Source organism: Tachypleus tridentatus, chromosome 1 (assembly GCF_004210375.1).
Source record: "Tachypleus tridentatus isolate NWPU-2018 chromosome 1, ASM421037v1, whole genome shotgun sequence".
Classification (NCBI taxonomy): domain Eukaryota; kingdom Metazoa; phylum Arthropoda; class Merostomata; order Xiphosura; family Limulidae; genus Tachypleus; species Tachypleus tridentatus.
Window position 1 is genome coordinate 25,042,234 of NC_134825.1, and position 18,712 is coordinate 25,060,945.

Consider the following 18,712-nt stretch of genomic DNA (forward strand, 5'->3'; position numbering starts at 1 on the left):
ATTCCGATTGGTTCTATTTACTGGACGGCTGGTCTCATTATCCTTACTTAATGGTATAAAAAGACCCGGCTATCACCGTAACAAATAGTGACGAATTGTACAGAATAGTTGTGCCGAAAATCATATAGAGAAGTCATACTTTCCTGTATAAAGTTTAAAGTGTTTAATTTGTCTTATTGCAGACGTGATTGTTTTGTTTCGTTTTTCAGTGACCATAATTATTTTGTTAGTTTATTCAGTTGTTTATTGTTTAGAATCTGAGCACAATGTTCGGACCAGTAACGATCGTCCTTTTTATAATACTGTTCACAATCTGGATACTGTAAGTAGATTTTTCTGTATTTTAAAGACATTAGAAACATTATTTCAACATGAAACAAATTTTCTGTGAAGGCTACTACTGGTATCACTTGTTGTGAACGTTTTCGTTTTTAATAAAATAAGTTAAAGTAAGTTTGTTTTCAGTTTTGCGCAAAGCTTTTTTGTTTTGGAATTTCGCACAAAGCTACGCGAGGGCTATCTGTGCTAGCCGTCCCTAATTTAGCAGTGTAAGACTAGAGGGAAGACAGCTAGTCATCACCATACACCGACAACTCTTGGGCTACTCTGTTACCAACGAAAAGTGGGATTGACCGTCACATTATAACACCCACACGGCTAAAATGGCGAGCATGTTTGGTGCGACGGGGATTCAAACGCGTGACCCTCAGAGTCGAACGCCTTAACCCACCCGGACATGCCGGCATTAAAGTAGGTACACTTCATACAAAGCTGGCTCTAGAACTCTACTGCCAGACGGTACTGATATGTGTGTGGAATCTTTCTAAAGGTACAGCCATATCAACAAGTTGCTGTTTGTCAATGAGATATTTCTGTGTGTCTTTTTGTTTGCGTGTGTTTTCTCACAGAAAAGCCATATCGGGCTATCTACCAAGCACACCGAAGGGAATCGAACCCCTGATTTTAGCGTTGTAAATCCGAAGACATACCGTTGTACTAGTGAAGGGCAATGAGATATTTCTAAAAACAAACTCCACCATTAACATTTTATTTAGCAGCTTATAATATATTATAAAATAAAGCGATATTTAGTTTTCTCATGTTGTTTTATGTTAATTTCAACATCTATTACAAAATAGTAGAAGTTTCTAATGGATTACATAAAATTAGTTTTAATATGTATTACAGAAAGTCAAAATAACCTCTCGTGGATACTCTTAAGTTAGTTTCAATGTGTGATATAAAGAAGCAAACTAACGTGTAATACTCATATAAAACATATAATAATATTTATGTCCGAGTTGCTATACAGAAAACAGGTGAAAAGTAAGTGTTATGCTGACTTCCATATCCGTGTACAGCTACAACATTATTTTCGATACTAAAGCAAAACGACAAAGTTAATCACATAAAACTTAGCTTTCACTAACGACAACAGTTTTAATACATTTGGCAATTTCACATGTTTATCTGTATTTATCATTTCCACGCCCTTGCACGTGTACTGAGTGCAGAACTATTATACATAAATATTTGGATTGAGGACATACTTATATTACAAAACCAATGTACTGAATTAAATTATTTTTGTAAAAGAATACGTTATCACACTCTGTACAAACTGAACTAAAAGGACTAGGTACAGAGTATAACGTAAAATAAGGATGGTTTTATTTTTAAATAAACATTCTATAATATAGCGACGGTCTCTCACTACCAGACTGTTGAGTTAATAAAGGTATTCATCTCTCGTGATATTATTATAACAGACGTACATATATATTCTTCAGAAAATAAAAATGTTTGAAAGTTTTCATATGATAATAACGTTTCGTAACTTTAGTGTGAAAGTTGTTTCACCCCATAAATTTTGAATATTAGTTGTTAAGATAACCATCATTCTGTTTTCCCTGGTCCAGAGGGAGTTCAGAGATCGGCGTAACAAACTGTCATTATGAGGATTGAAAGTTTGAACTTTCTTAGTAACATAAAAAAATGGTTGAAGTATGTTGTTAACTTATGAATGCATACTTTGGTTGAAGTATGTTGTTAACTTAGGAATGTATTCTTTGGTTGAAAGATGCTGTTAACTTCTAGATGTGTAATTTGGTTGAAGAATGTTGTTAACTCTAACTTTTTTATTTTCTAAACATTAGAAGAAGGAGAAAACATTTCAACAGTTTTGTCAAGCTAGGAATTCCAGGACCAAAACCTAATTTGTTGTTTGGTAACATGTGGGAAATATACTGGAAGGTATGATTTTATATTCTTTACTCAAAATATAATTAAATTGTTTAAACTGGTATTTTTATCTTTCACTTTGAAAATATTACAGTCTTGTAGTTCTCTTTGTCTCTGGATATGTGTGTTAATGATTTTTGTTTAAATGTTTAGTGAAATAATCTATGCAAGAGGATTCTCAGTAAAAAATTCATAATTTGTTATACTAACAAGTGTAACATAAATGTTTTCTGATGTGTTTGTGTGGTTTAAACGCCTAAATCAGGCAAATTGACAATAAATTAACCGCAATAATATGAAAAGTAACCATTGATATTTTATATCTACAAATACAGGGACCCCTTTCTTGTCTTCAAAGTTGGATAGATCAACATGGAAAGGTTTTTATGTAAGTGATACATAATTATTATATACTTTAACGAAATAAGTTTGTATTTGTATCGTATATACTTGTTTACGTCATCTGGCCTCGAAGTAAAACAAAGTTTTTGAATATATACGAGATATCTTATCAATACTTTGAAAAACTAAAATGTTGACTGAGTTTTAATAATTAGCATTGACGAAACTACCCCTAAATTGCTAAACACAGAATGTTTTCACCACCTATCTTCATAAAGTAGCAAGGTGAAAATGAGTTTCGTAACATAGAATTAAATCTCTATTCACACTTTTCAACATTGTATAAAACTATTGTTTTATAAGTTAATATTTATTAAACTTTAGCAAGTTATGTTCATTACCATTCAGTTGAACTGATCAGGTCGATAGTCTTTATTTATTAATAATTAATTAAATCATTCATTACTCATATATTTAGTTAAACTATTCAGGTCAGTATGTTATCATGTGTTTTCGTTAAATTATCTCTGAGTTAAATTCCTTGAACAAAAATAAACCAATAAGAGTGGTGCCATTAACTAACCGTTTTATTCAAATTAATGAGTACATAAATTATTGTTAAATAAGCACCAAGCTAAACTATTCAGCTACTAATTTCGGTCATTGAAAGTTTAGGGAATCTCTGTACTAACCCTAGCCACTGACGTGACATTTCTTAAATAACGCTGTTTTAACCACAGTAACTCTGTTTGTTTTTTTTAAATAATCAGTTGTTTGACACTGGAATAAATTAATTAAATTCCTTGTTAAAATTCTTAATAATACTTAAAAGCAGCGTATTATATGCGGAACGTTTCACTTTGTTAACATAGCATTATTAGGTATAAAACTACAATCTGGAAATTAGCTACTTAGAAGCCAATGGAAAGTAGCAGATATTTGATTGATTCGTAAAGCAACTGAATCTATGAATATAAAATTGCAACGATTACCTGAGTCTACCCAACTAGTATTGTAAGAAATAGTCCCACACTATAGATAATCCAACTATACGCCATTGCTATCAAAATATTTCAACTTGAAACATGATTTTAATTATATTTTGTATCAATAATGATACTTAAAGTCATTCTTTAATACTTAGTAGCAAATTAGCTAACACTGAATATTGAAATTCAAAGAGATGACACTTTAGCTTCATCTGTTGGTAAAAAGAAAACGTAAACTAATTATCGGAATATTGTTTTCCTTTCTGATAAGCTTATTACAGTTGTACATATCTGATATTAACAAATTGATACAGGACAGTTATTTGGAAAAGAAATAATGATATATTCTCATCAACTTTCATGTCTTAATTCTAACATATATATATGTGAATAGGATGCTGTGTAAGACAACATAGTTTCCCTAGTTTGACTTCAAGCAACTACGCCTGAAACAAAGGTGTTATCTTATAAAAAACAAACTGTATTTTTCATGTTGATTTCCGTATTCCAGCTACTTCTTTGGAATGAGACCAGTTTTAGTGGTGATGGATCTCGACCTCTTAAAAGAAATTCAGATTAAGGATTTCATGGATTTTGCAGATCGACCAGTAAGGATTGTTTCTACCCATGTTCCTTTCGTTAAATGTTTATAAAGATGTAAATTTAATTATTGTTATATCGTGTTTGAAATCCTTTACTCAAAGTTTCTCTTTCAATCAAAACCTGACATGGTTTCAATAAATATTACTATAACATAAAACATTTTGACAAACCAAGTTTAAAACAACGCCAAATTTATTACAAAATATAATTTATATCGTTTTTCTCTGTAAAATCTTTTACCAAATTGTGATAAATTATATTAAGAAATGATGAGCAAATTTATTTGAGTAACAGTTTGTATACATATTATTTTTTACAGCTCGTGTTTTTTAAATATTCCAGTATTTGTGATACTGGTTATATGTGGTTATCTGTAAAGAACCAACAGTGTATTCAGTAGTGAAATAACTGAAAATTGTGGTTTTCTTCAAGGTGTTACTTTTGCATCGTGTTTTATCACTGTGTTTTTAGGGTCTTTTTGAATTAGATCCACCAAGGAAACCCGGAGAACCTATTAACGACTTCCTAATTTTCTTGCGTGGAACTCGCTGGAAGAGAGTTAGAAGTGTAATAACCCCTTCCTTTACTACCCTGAAACTTAAAACAGTAAGTATTAATTACTTTATTCAACTCGTGAATATTCAGAGATGTCTTCTTTAGAACAACTATAAAATACAGTTCTTTTTTCAGAAGTTCGTGTGTCCTTAGCTCAAATGCATATTTACACCCAGATAAAGTCTTGACAAACACCACCTGTAACAGTTTATTAAACACGTGTTAACTATTCTTCACAGTTCACAAATAGAAAGTTCATTCACACAACATGCAATCAGATCTCACCCTTTTATAAAATAAAAGGGTTGCTTAACATTAAAATAACCTCATTCATTTTCCTTAAGGCTATTCATTGCTCCACAATATCTTCTCAATAGATCAATTGAAAGTTTCAAGGATTATAATACTAAACTACAAGTTTTCATACCCTTGGCGTGTACAGTATAGATATTCCGTTGAGTGCCCTTCTATTTAACCAGAAACCAACAATGGATTTGGAATACGTTAATGCTGTTTCAGAGGAAGTAATATTGTTTTAATTTCGTTATCCTGAGCATACTTTAAAATATATCAAGCAGTTTAACAAGCCACATAAACAACTTTGTTTATAATTCCAACAAAGAACAACTCTTTCCAGCAACAAAGGTTACAACCGTTATTCTACAAAAGAAACTTTTAATCAGTTGTTAACATTACAATCATATGAAAAACGTGAATATTTTTGTTTATTCTGTCGACCAAAAAAAGATTAGAAACAATATATTTGTAAAAAAAGAAAGTATTCAGGCAAATGTAGAACGAAATATATTTTACTAAATATTTATTTGAATATTTTTTGAGCGATTCATAAATCCGTCTTACAGTAAATTATATTACATATTTTATACTTAATTTTTTACTGATCTTGGTAATAGAATATTCCAACACCCACTTTGATATTTAACGAAAATGTATAATTGGATGTGTAATGCTTTATTCTTCAACCCACAGATAAGAATAAGATGTACATTCACGTGTATTTATTTACAACATATATCCATATTGTGTAGTATTTTGAATTATTTTATTTATAAATATACCTTCCTCTTTTCGTTCACTAGATGGCACAAACTATGGATGAATCTATAAATGATTTATTAAAAAATATTGAGGAATATTCTAGACAAGAAAATTACCTAGACGTATATAAGCTATTCCAGGCCATGACTATGGACGTTATAGTTAAATGTGCTTTAGGAATTGACGCACATATTCAGAAAAATCCAATGGAACACGAGTTAATCAATCATGCCAAAGTAATTTTCGGTACTTCAATACAGTCGTTGCTTTTCCTCATTCACAGTAAGAGTTTTGGTATTTTGGTGTGTATAATAGTTTTAATAAATTTGTTATAGTAGAGAAAGTGTGTATGAAATTGTTTAAATTTGTATCATTTGCTTAACAGTGTTAGGTCTGACACTTCAAACGTACTCTCTACTGAAGGAAGATGTCGTCAAAGATGACGAGTCCAAATGTTGTCATTAGATAGAAGGATGTTTGTGACGGTCTTACAAGCGACCATTACTCATACAATACATGTCTCATCATGTTGATAATTAGTTAATTAAAGAATCCTGAAAGGATGCTTAATACTAATTCATTAAATGGTTAAAAATTAATTTGTCCCATACTTTCACTTTTTTTTTGTACGTTTGAAATTGACAAACGGACAGATGCAGTAAGTGAATAATTTATTATTAATTATAAATAAAGAATTTTAACACAATTAAATCTGGACGTTGATAGTTTGTACAAATAATGTTGCTGTATTGTAATTAATTCGTATAGAAATAATAGTGATTATGGATATGTGAAAATCCGCCTTTTAAAATATGTACAAATTATTTTGGCACACATCAGTAAAACTGTTATTGTATAATAAACGTATTGTTGACGATGTAAAATATTGTATAAAGTCAAAGTATAATTTTAAGTATTGCATGATATTGCTCCTTTTAAGGGCATTTAAATTTTCACACATTTATTGCAAACGCGGAACAAAATGTATCATATTACATTTTATTTTAATAAAGCACAAAGCTAGTCGAGGGCATCTGTGCTAGCCGTCCCTAATTTAGCAGTGTAAGACTAGAGGGAAAGCAGCTAGTCATCACCACCCACCGCCACCTCTTGGGCTACTCTTTTAGCAACGAATAGTGGGATTGATCGTAACAATATAATACCACCACAGCTGAAAGGGCGAGGATGTTTGACGCGATGTGGATGCAAACCTGCGTCCCTCAGATTACGAGTCGCATGCCTTAACACGCTTGGCCATGCCGGGACGATATTACATTAAATAAAACTATGTAACACAACTTTTGTTCCTTGATAATAAGTATTATTTCTCAATTGCTTATGTTGTACAAGTACAGAAAATGGCCATTATTCCTTTCAAACTTTGCTTTTGTGATCTGGATAATGAACTTTAGAAATTAACCTATTTTCTACGTAAAAACGGGCAAATTTGCATATTTACATTAACATAAGGTGTAAACAAAACAACAGATTTACATGTATTTATACTAAAGTTATACAAAAATGTTTAGAAGTGAAGAGTTTTTCCAGATTTGTTACTGTAATGTGAAACACATTCACGTATCACCCCGCAAATATAGTCTCCCATCATGTTTTCGTTATACGTTCCCAGGTTAAAAAAAACAAAGTTTGAAGATAAAAATAGGTCTTTTCCAGTTACGTTAGGCATAAGCAATTGGTAAATAACACTTTCTGTCCGGGAATAATGAAAAGTAAAAATTTTGTTACATAGTGTAATATATGATGTCTTTGGCTTGATGTCTATATGATGTAAAACATTTGATTGATAATTAAAAGAATAAATTTCATTTAATATAACATCATTTTACGAAATAAAAATAGTAAGCAAATTTCATATAATAATTAATACTTCTCATTGAATAAAGTAACATGTGTAAGTTATTAGGTTGTCCAGAAATAAATGTTGGAATTCGCACGATGATATTTACAAGCTGAATATTGAGTGACTTATCATTGGTTGGTTTAATCCAACGTTTGTCGCTCATAAGGCGTCTTAATTGTCTGCTGTTTGAACTCTACTCAGAATAAATTTCCCAACCCCAAGGCAACAAAACAAGAAGGACTTTTGTCTGATTTTCGTCTATTAATTCAAACATAGACGAAAAGCTATCGAAACTACCTGGAACATCAGCCAGACTTTCGGTTATGGTTCTCTTACTGACCGTAGAGATTTCGACATTACCTGAGTGCGATTGGAAAAACTAAAACGTTGGATAAGTGGGTTCCGCATGAGTTGATTGAAAATCAACAAAAACGGCATTTTTAGACCTGTCAAGGATGACGCTCCAAATATTGAACGAATTGGGAATCGAGGTTCTACCTCATCCACCTTATTCCCCTATCTTTACCCTACAAATTTTCATTTTTCTCAAGCACTTTGACAACTTTTAGAACAATAAACACTTTCAAAACAAGGCAGCTTACTTTGATTAAATCATGTTTTACAACACTGGTTTATACTCTTCTAAACTTTGTAGTTTAAAAACGACATTTATTTATGGACAACCAAATACTTTCATGCAAATCAAAAAAAGTGTTATTACATGATAAACGTTTCCTTGGCGATGTAAAATGTATAATAAAGTTAAAGTTTTAAACATTGTATGATATCGCATCTTTTAGAGCAATATAAACCTAAAGACATATGTAATGGGTGTGTGGTAAAATGCATATAACAGTGATATTGTTACATTAAATATTGCTATTGACAAGTTATAATATCACTGAAAATCTTTAAGCACTTGAGTGAGTTACTGTTCTTATAGGACACGGAATTTAATTATCTGATGAATTAGGGTTAAAAATCCTTTTTTTACGAGAAATTAATATAAATTGACTTCCTGAATTAATTATAAATGAATGAAAGTTAAGTGTCCTTTTTAGGACGAAGTAAATATAACTGATTTAATGAATTACTGTTAAGCATTCTTTTTAGGACGATTTAGTTATTTAATTATCGGCATGATAAGACATATATTATAGATTAACGGCTGCCTGTTTTGTTGTCCTATCAACGTGCCCCCAACAACACGTCTTTTAATTAAAACTTTTGACGGCATGACCACCTGTAATGGCGATCTAGTCACAATTTCCCATTGACGTACACACTGATGACAACGTTTGGAAATATGATCTCGTCATCTAAAGTGACATCTTCCCTTTGCACCCATCTAGCGACCTCTTTTATTCAGTCTGAATTGCTGGATTTACTACTGCTGCCTTTTGATTCATAACAAAAAGTACTATGCATGAAAAAGGCAGATACTGTGACCTAACAGCATCAAAATAAGCGAAAAGGTGCCACCTATTTATCGTTCCAAATGTTCATTAATGACTTTTATATAATTTTACGTCCTAATTATATCTAATTTTTATAAACACAATTGAAAAATAAAACTGATTAGATAAAATGTTATTTAAATAGTTTACCACAAACAACATGATTTTTGTCGTATTTCTTTAATACAATTTTATGGTTGTGTTTTAGTGTCGTTTCCGGCTTTTGGTTGGTTCACGAGAAATATCAGATATCTTCAGTATAAATTTTGGAACAATGGTTCCAATCCATTTCTCGATCTTGTGGAGGTTTGTCGTCAAGTTATGAAATCACGAGCAGCTGATCCAGCGGTATGTGTAAAAATATACTTTGCCATCAACTAGCTAACCCTTATATTAACGCTTATATTAACAAAACATTAGAACTAGGTTTAATATAGCCTTTTACGAATTTATTGTGCTGCTAAGACATAGTGATTAAAACATTTGACTCGTAATCTCTGGTTCGAATCTTCTCACCGATTATACCCGTGTCAACCATTGAGAAATGATAATGCGTCAGCCAATCGGCCCGACATGGCCAGGTAGATTAGGGCTTGCGATTCGTAATCTGAGGCTCGCGGGTTTACATCCCCGTCGCGCCAATCATGCTCGCCCTTTTAGCCGTGGGGGTGTTATAATGTGACCGTCAATCCCACTATTCGTTGGTAAAAGAGTAACCGAGGAGTTGGCGGCGGGTATAATTTTCGCGAAATCCAAAAACAAACAAAACAGTCAGGTAATCTGTGTTTTCATTGGCAGTGAACGGTGTTTTCTTGTTGCCTTTCTTGTAATCTATCATTTTAGCGAATCACTCGAGTAGCTTTGCATATACTTTATTAACAATCATACAAACGAATATACTACGTTAACTACTATAAATGGAGGAATTAATGTAAATCAGTACTAATTATTTTTTGAATAAAACAAAGATAATGTTTTGTATATGGAAAACCATTTATATATCGTTCTTAGCTTGAATAAATATACCTTACACGTAAACAAAGAATTAAAACATAATATGAAAACACTTCAGCTTCACACATGGTTCTGATACATCCCGTTCCACCACAACTTTATTTCGACTGTTGTTTTCATGAGATTTTCTGATATGCTTATTTTAATTCGTTTCAATATAAATAACTTAAACCCTAGAATACTGATCTTTGTCCGAAAACGTTTTAAGTATCTGCGAATCATAAGTTAATGGCAATGAAAAACTTTAGGCTATGAAAATAGATGATGAGATAAAAGAAAATACTATAGTTTCTCATATGTGTAATACCTAAACTACTAGAGTGTTGCTATCGGTAACAATGGATTGTTTTTATTGTCCTTATATAGAAACGACGGAATGATCTTCTCCAGTTAATGATGGACTCTCAGAACATCAGTGTTAATGTTACGAAGGTTACAGGGAGTCAACTAACCGCTGGACAAGAAACACACAAATCAAACCCTGACGAAAGTACACATGTTATCGACCAGTTTAATGGTATTTATTATAACCCGTTATAACACCATGATCATCTTCCTCTCCATGTAGCTGTGATCCAGGCTTTAGCAACTGATAAAGAGGAACTTGAAACATTATCACAGACAACAATTTTGTCCATGAAACCCTAAAAACTTCTAACTGTAATTCTTCGGGTAATGTTGTGACCAGTAAAATTAATGTTTGCTGAGGTTAAGACAAGAACAAACTCCTGATACGTGTTATATGTACTTTGATTTTCAGATATAAGTAAAATAATATTCATTAATCACATAATTTCATAAAAGTATTATATTCATTTGAATACCTATTATACATTTCTTGTATCATTATAGTTTCCAAGAGTGGACTATCTGACAATGAAGTGTTGTACAACGCTATGTTGGCTTTAGTAGCAGGGTAACTGTAGTTCTTTCAATGGTTATTTTATCATTAATTACAATATATTGCTGGTTGTAATGGCATATTAATTGCGATTAGTTTAACAGTTCCGTCATTACTAATAATCTACTATATTAACTTGTAATATGTATATTATCATTAACTAAGTTACTTCAACAGTTAGAAATACTCAGAAGTAATAATATTACCCTTAATACATTACTATTATTTTAAAATCACTTCAACTATTACAAATACTTAAGTAATAATACTACCCTTAATGCATTAGTATTATTTTAAAATCACTTCAACTATTACAAATTCTTAAGTAATAATACTACCCTTAACACATTACTATTATTTTAAAATCACTTCAACTATTACAAATACTTAAGTAATAATACTACCCTTAATACATTACTACTTTTTAAAAATTACTTCCACAGTTACAAATACTTAGAAGTAATAATATTACCATTAATATAATACTATTATTTTATAATTATTTCAACCGTTAGAAATACTTAGAAGTAATAATATTGCACTTAATATACTACTATTATTTTATTATTTCAACCGTTACAAATATTTAGAAGTAATAATATTACCCTTAATATATTACTATTATAATTTTAACTTTAGGGCATAACAAAGTTCATATTCCTTTTGAACTTCATTTTTTTCTTCTGTTTCTTGTTTATGTATAACTCATTTCATATTAAAGTTAACCCCTGTGTCTCTGCAGTAAGTTTATTCAATCGAGTTTGGATGCTGATGCTGGGCCGAGCACAGGTTATCCATTGTGCTTAAGGACAACAAACATATATTTTTCTTTCAGCTATGAAACAACTAGTTCTGCTCTTGGTTACACCATACACCTACTGGTGCAGCACCCTAAAGTCCAAGAAAAATTAAGACAAGAGGTAGACGAGCTCGTTGGAAAAGTACGTAAATTACAATACAGTTCACCACTTTGGCTTGTTAGTGATATATCATTTTGAAAGTTTCAGCTGTTCTAAACAGTGCTTACCTTAAACACAGTTCAGAAAATACTTTCACAAAACTTATGAATTTACTCACATAATCTAGAAATCTCGAGTAAAGTATTAACTTTAAAAAGCTAATAATCATTTTTCTATGAAGGGTACATTAAACTTAGATTATTCATTTCGTGCGATAAGATCGAATTGATGTGTATTTTGTTTAATAAAATAACGTTCACAGAAATGTAATATTTTAGGAAGGAAACTTGGACTACTTGTCTGTCCATAAACTCCGTTATCTGGATCAGGTTTTCAGCGAATGTCTCCGGGTTTATCCACCAGTTTACTTGTAAGTTTTGAATATTTTTACGTAAACATAAAAATCAAAATATTTCTGATAGCCAACAAATACGAGAAAAATACTATAAAATGAAAAATGTCTTATACCAACGATATGGAAAACAAAAGAAAAATAGTAGGTATTTCTAAGCGATTTACTACATTAAATTATATAGAACACATTAAATTACAGAGAACATGATGTTTTCTGCTTTCATTTTCCTTTATTGGGTTAATTGAAACTGTAAAAAACTAGAGGTTCACTAAGAGTCATAAACTTCGTAGTTGTGTAGTGAAATGTATGAATAATTTACAGTCTGGGAGAAATAGTGACATAAATGTAGACAGTGTGACTATAAGTCATGGGTGGTCAAATGTAGTGTTTATACAAATACAGAACGAACTAGAAGATCACTCAGTAGAGTTCATACACGTTACTCAGCTTTCGTCATATTCAGCTCTCAAAAAAATACGAAAATGTGTCCGTACGTCGTTTGTTATCAACGGACTTGGATCATTCTTGGCAGGAGAATAAGGAATAATATTCTAAACATGTTTTATCAAAATGTGGTCAATTTGACTGAATTATACGGCAAATAATAACGTAAAAAAACGAATAATGTATCGGTTACCATGCTAGAATCTCAGTGGGATTTCGGTTTTTGTCTGTAAATTACAGTTGTGCTGTAATAATTCGTTATTTTATATTAATAGGTTTGTTAATCGTGAGGCAAATAGAAATGTAACATATGGATCCATTCAAATTCCGAAAGGAACGGCTGTACAGGTTCCTGTTTACCACCTTCATCATAACCCAGCTCTGTGGCCAGACCATGAAACGTTTGATCCAGAAAGGTAATTACAACATATATATATATTGTGTTTGCTTTGTTTCTTTTCACCTTGCCTGACCTTGCAGCTTTTAACGCACTATATTCTTTTTTTGAAGTTATAGGTAACGCAGTATAATAGTGCAAAATAAAGACAAAATAACATTCCAATAATGCGAGATATCTAATTGCCAGCCTAATGGCGTTTTTATTGAAAGGTTCAAGATTCGAGTGGAGAAATGGCATTGAATGCAGTCACACTTTTAGGTGTGTAAGATTATAATTATGACAATCTCGTTAATAGGAGTCCACTACTGGTACAACAGTAAGTCTACGGATTTACAACGCAAAAATCAGGGGTTCGATGGACTCAGCAGATGGCCCAATGTGGTTTTGCTATAAGAAAAAACACACACACACACTCGTTAATAGGGTAAAAATTACTTGAATTGTAAGTGCTAATTATTCAACCTCATCATTTACATGAGGGCACTTTAAAAGTTTATTCCCGAAGATAATTACCACTGTTCTTGTTTCTTCGATATTTCGCGTGATGAAAAATATTTTAGTTTTATATAAAGCTTGCGACTTTCAATCGACTTCTTTTCTTTGTTCCTATTTATTACTTTATTAAAATAGCAAAATATATGCTTATGTTTATAGAAATAGCCTTTGAGTTGGAAGGTCCTCTTTCGTGACCATTTTACGGATGAGGTTGTTTTTGTCTTCGGAGCCATTTGCTGTTCTAAACATTCCGTTGTAACAGTTTCCTTCACTTCAGTATTTAATATTTTATTTTTATATGTTGTGTGGTTTTGTTCTATCAGTAGCATTCGTTCGAAAGGGTTAAAATATGTCTTTCAACGGAAAATATAACCATGACAACAGTAAACTGGCGAAATGTCAAGAAACTGCCATAAACTAGTTTGTACAGCTGACAAACACTTGGTTCATTCTTTCATAACTTGTATCTATAGCGATACGAAGGAAAATTAAAATATTGAAAGAATTTTAAAAAAATGGTGAACTGACTCTACTTAAACAGTTGCGAAATGCTCGTTACTAGTTCTAATGGTTTTCTAGTAAGTAAAAATATTTTATTCAAAATTCCTGCTTATTAATATGTTAAGTAATGCTATTTATTATTTCAAGTTAGAGAAAAATGAAAATATGTAGTAATTATGCAATTATTACAGGAAACTTATAATGGGACATCGCATATCAGTTATGTTTAATATCATTTATAAACTTGTGTTAGACAATCGATTCTGTATTTAGTAAGCTATCGAATATTTTGCTCAAAATAGAAGAAAAATTCCTTAGTTTCTCAAATTGAGCGAACGTAACTTTATATATATATATATTCTTTATACGACAAAAGTGTTATTGTTTTAACAACTTTACCAACACTTTACCCCCAAATTTTAACTTTAAATATCTTTCAGATTTTCTGTTGATAATCACGACCACCATCCACTTGCTTGGCAACCATTTGGACATGGACCTAGAAACTGTATTGGGATGAGATTCGCTCAGCTAGAAGCCAAGATGGCCATATTTAGAATAGTTCAGAAGTACTATTTGATGCCTTGTGAGAAAACAGAAAAGGTAACCATAACAGAATATATATTTATCACGTCCAACCAAACACACACCTACCTATATATATGTATATATAATAAGATACTGTTGAAAAAGTGTATGTTTTTTTAATCTTATATAAACTTTATGTGGGTAATCTACATTTTCTTCTTGCTATGCTATATTGACTGTTTTAACAAGTGTCAAATATAGAAGCAGGCATTAAAAACAACATATTACATTTTGTGTATCTGTAACAGTGTAACTCAGCTTTCATTTCAACTTAAAATTTCGAAGACAATAATAATGATGTTTTCAGAAAATGGGTCGGCATGGCAAGGTGAATAAGGCACTCTACTCGTAATATGAGGGTCGTGAGTTCGAATCCCTGTCACACTAAACATGCTAGTGGAGACATTATAATGTGACAATCAATCCCACTGTTCGTTCGTAAAAGAGTCGCCCAAGAGTTGACGGTGGGTGTGGTGACTAGCTGCCTTACAGTGCTAAATTAGGGACGGCTAGCGCAGATAGTCCTCGTGCAGCTTTGCGCGAAATTAAAAACAAACCAAAATAGGACAAATTCTAATCTTGTCTAACAATCGTGAAATTCTTTCTTTTGCTTCTTGTCAATGTTCGGATGGTCTCAGCTATCGAAAAGAAAGGTTTTGAGTGCTGTTTCAAGAAGTCTGTTTTTAAGGTCATTTTTGCCCGAAATTTATAATAAAGGTTTTAACAAATCCAGTACGATCTATAGAGCGAACAACTACAGTAGCTTATGACGTTTGGTATTATTACATTCTTTCTTATCTTTTCAGGCATGATATGCTATCGCAGTTAAATAAATATTATCATGTTATATATGAAGTAATACACAGATAATTCAGTATTATTTTTTCATATATATATATAGGAGTGATACAAATATAGATCAGTATTATTTCGTGAAATATATACGTTGTAATATACACATTGATAAGTATTATTGTGTGATTTATATGTAGTACCACACACAGATCAGTATTATTATGTAATATGTATAGTAATACAGAGATATATTAGTATTATTTTGTCATATGTTCGGGTTAGGCATGGCCAAGCGTATTAAGGCGTGCACCAAACATGCTTGCCTTCCCAGCCGTTGGGACGTTATAATGTGACGGTTAATCTCACTATTTGTTGGTAAAAAAAAGATGGAGATGGCGGTGGGTGGTGATGATTAGCTGCCTTCCCTCTTGTCTTACACCACTAAATTAGGGACGGCGAGCACAGATAGCCCTCAAGTCGCTTTGCGCGAAATTCAAAAACAAACAAACAATCACATGTACGTAGTATGCTTGTGAATTTTCTAATCTTTGGTGTTTCTTCGTTTTTAGCGTATTGGAATTAACGTTCAAATAAATATAAGTTTACTTTTAAAACTTGTAATTGTACACTTTATTGATAATTAATTTTATGCAACGTGTCCATAGAGATAAAAGTCAAGGTGATATAACATTCTTGGAAAATATTTATTTGAGAACTCGTCATGTCTCAAGTTAAAATGGTTTTATTTGAATGTTGACATATATAATTTTACTATTTTGATGGTATTAATCGAGTATATACGTTTAATCAAATAAATATGTTAACTTTGACTTCATTACATTAAACCTCTCATAATTTACAACTGATTTTGCGTAATACACTCATAAACCATTGATTGCAAATTATCTGAATTCTGCAGTAGAATAACTTTTGTTTTTTAACTATTCAAGCACAAAAATATATAGAGAAACTGATTTAAAGTTAAAATACAATTCTTTATAATAATGTTTTTGTTGTTGTTTTTTCTATCAGAAACTGACCGTCAAACTCGGTATGAGTATTATGAATCCTGCAAATGGAGTTTTTGTAAAATTTGTCCCAAGAAATTCACCGAAATGACGTATTAAAACACCAACATAACCTTTCTTAAGCTAGTCTACAACTGGATGTTCAATAAGCAGTGTAAAAATGTTTTAAATAGGATTGAATGTTGAGTTTGTGGTACACTTTACGTATATTTTGTCAAAGTGCGATTCTCATTTATCTCTTTGAAATACTTCGTACCTTCAATATTCAATATTGAAATAAGAAATGATGTGTATTATGTTTTACCTTAATCAATAAAAGTTCTCTAAACTGATATTTTTGAAACTATATGACTTAGAAAAATAAGACTTAAAACTTTCAGTAGTATTATACTGCAATTTTAGCTTTATTATATTACTTCAATAATTCATAGAATAATAGTTGAGAAGCGAAAATGCATTTTGGGGTTATATTTTATTAAAACACCAAACACATTGTGGTGTTAGCTATTTGGCTTCAAATATGTGAGTTGTTAATGCACTTATTGCCCGGCACGACGCCAGAGGGTGTTACATGAACGTCCATCTTAGATGTTAGGAAGAGAGGTGGAGAAAATGGAATTATAAACCCCACAAAGAATAAAGTCATCAGAAAAAAAATTACGTCATAATTCCAGGAAGTATCGTCAGAGGGTGTTTTGCTATTAAAGATTTAAGACAGAGAGAGTGTTGATATACGTGCCACCATAGTTCATCGATGTGAAGCCAAACAATAATGCCTCTGGAGATGATGACGACACCCGTCTGAACGTCAGTGCCTGCTCTGTTTCTATGAGTGATCACATGAGTGACCTTTGTACTTCCTAACAAGCAACAATGTTAACATCAGACAGAGGTTTATGTCAAAGTTTTATGAGAAATACATCAAGTGAATGATAAATATTGTTATTTTAAATAACAGTGAAGTCAAACAGCACATCATTCTTCTGTCATATTTATTTGTAACAAAATGAAAACATACACAGAAGTTAAATTAGAATTTTCCAAGAATATAAAAGTGTGTAATGTAAATTACTAAATATAATATATGATTTTTTAAAAAAATAATGTGAAGTTAAACGACAGATATATTATGATCCTTCAGAATACTGTGTGCCCCAAAGTAACAGTATCCTGGGTAACGATAACATCTTCCACACATATAAATACTGTTAAAATTATGTAAGTGACATTAATTTCTTCAAGAACAAAAAAAATCATACATATATGGATGGAATTATGAGAAACGAAAGAAAACACAGGATAGTTAAATAGGCATCCTTTTTATGACAAATGTTGTAAAAAAGTGTGCTTGAGTAAGGAAACTAGAAGCTGTAATCAGTCTATAGAAACTTTATCAGCTTTTGTAAGACATATGTAATATACAAATAACAATTCTAAACATAAGATAAAAATCTGTATGCGTTCCTGAAGAATATTATAACACTTGTAAAGTACGAGTAATATAATCAAATATATAAATGAAAACAAAAGATCTGTATGTAAACCTACGTGAATGTCAAACTTTGTGAATTGTACTTAATTTTTTTATTTATAAAGTGAAACAAAAATGGATGTTATACCTGATATGGCCATATGGCTGAAGTAAAGCCCCATTAACATTGTGAGCTTAGTGAATCGTCATAAAACCATTCCCTTTAAAACTTAGTAATGCAATCCACCTAATAGCATCATTCGCCTGTAGTAAGACTATTCAAGTTTCTAAAAACTATAAAATTATAAAATAACATGTATCATTTACAATATTTTATCAAGAACAATAGAAGTCAATTACGAACAGCATAAAGACAAAATAGTGAGAGATAAAATAATCTTTAGGGAGAAAATGGACTTGGTCCATATTGGTTATCCCATCCTAAACTAAAACTGAAAATATTAAATCCAGCTCTTGCTATTTATATATCTATCAAGTTTTCTTTTGAACTCAACCAAATTTACTATTTTCACAAGATTCAAAGACAACCCATTCCATAGGCGATCCAGTCTATTTGAAAAATAGCCCCCCCAGTGGTTCAGCGGTATGTCTGCAGACTTACAATGCTAAAACCGGGGCTCAATACCCGTGGTA

The 18,712-nt window shown here is 31.5% G+C and overlaps 1 protein-coding gene across 1 annotated transcript; it reads left to right on the forward strand.

Moving 5' to 3' along the window:
• Positions 1 to 72: 72 nt before the first annotated feature.
• Positions 73 to 16,783, forward strand: LOC143244632 (cytochrome P450 3A8-like). Its single transcript, XM_076489664.1, has 14 exons — positions 73 to 322; positions 2,157 to 2,253; positions 2,577 to 2,629; positions 4,084 to 4,180; positions 4,647 to 4,781; positions 5,831 to 6,071; positions 9,316 to 9,455; positions 10,488 to 10,638; positions 10,974 to 11,037; positions 11,858 to 11,963; positions 12,260 to 12,351; positions 13,056 to 13,196; positions 14,617 to 14,779; positions 16,592 to 16,783. The coding sequence occupies exons 1-14, from the start codon at positions 267 to 269 to the stop codon at positions 16,676 to 16,678; spliced, it is 1,623 nt and encodes a 540-aa protein (XP_076345779.1). The 5' UTR covers positions 73 to 266; the 3' UTR covers positions 16,679 to 16,783.
• The last annotated feature ends 1,929 nt before the right edge of the window (positions 16,784 to 18,712 follow it).

Bases quoted from the DNA above. Each gene is read 5' to 3' on its own strand.
- LOC143244632 (XM_076489664.1), top strand. From the start codon at position 267: ATGTTCGGACCAGTAACGATCGTCCTTTTTATAATACTGTTCACAATC. The intron at 6,072-9,315 runs GTAAGAGTTTTG...GTTGTGTTTTAG, and splicing joins GTTGCTTTTCCTCATTCACA to TGTCGTTTCCGGCTTTTGGT. The intron at 14,780-16,591 runs GTAACCATAACA...TTTTTCTATCAG, and splicing joins CTTGTGAGAAAACAGAAAAG to AAACTGACCGTCAAACTCGG.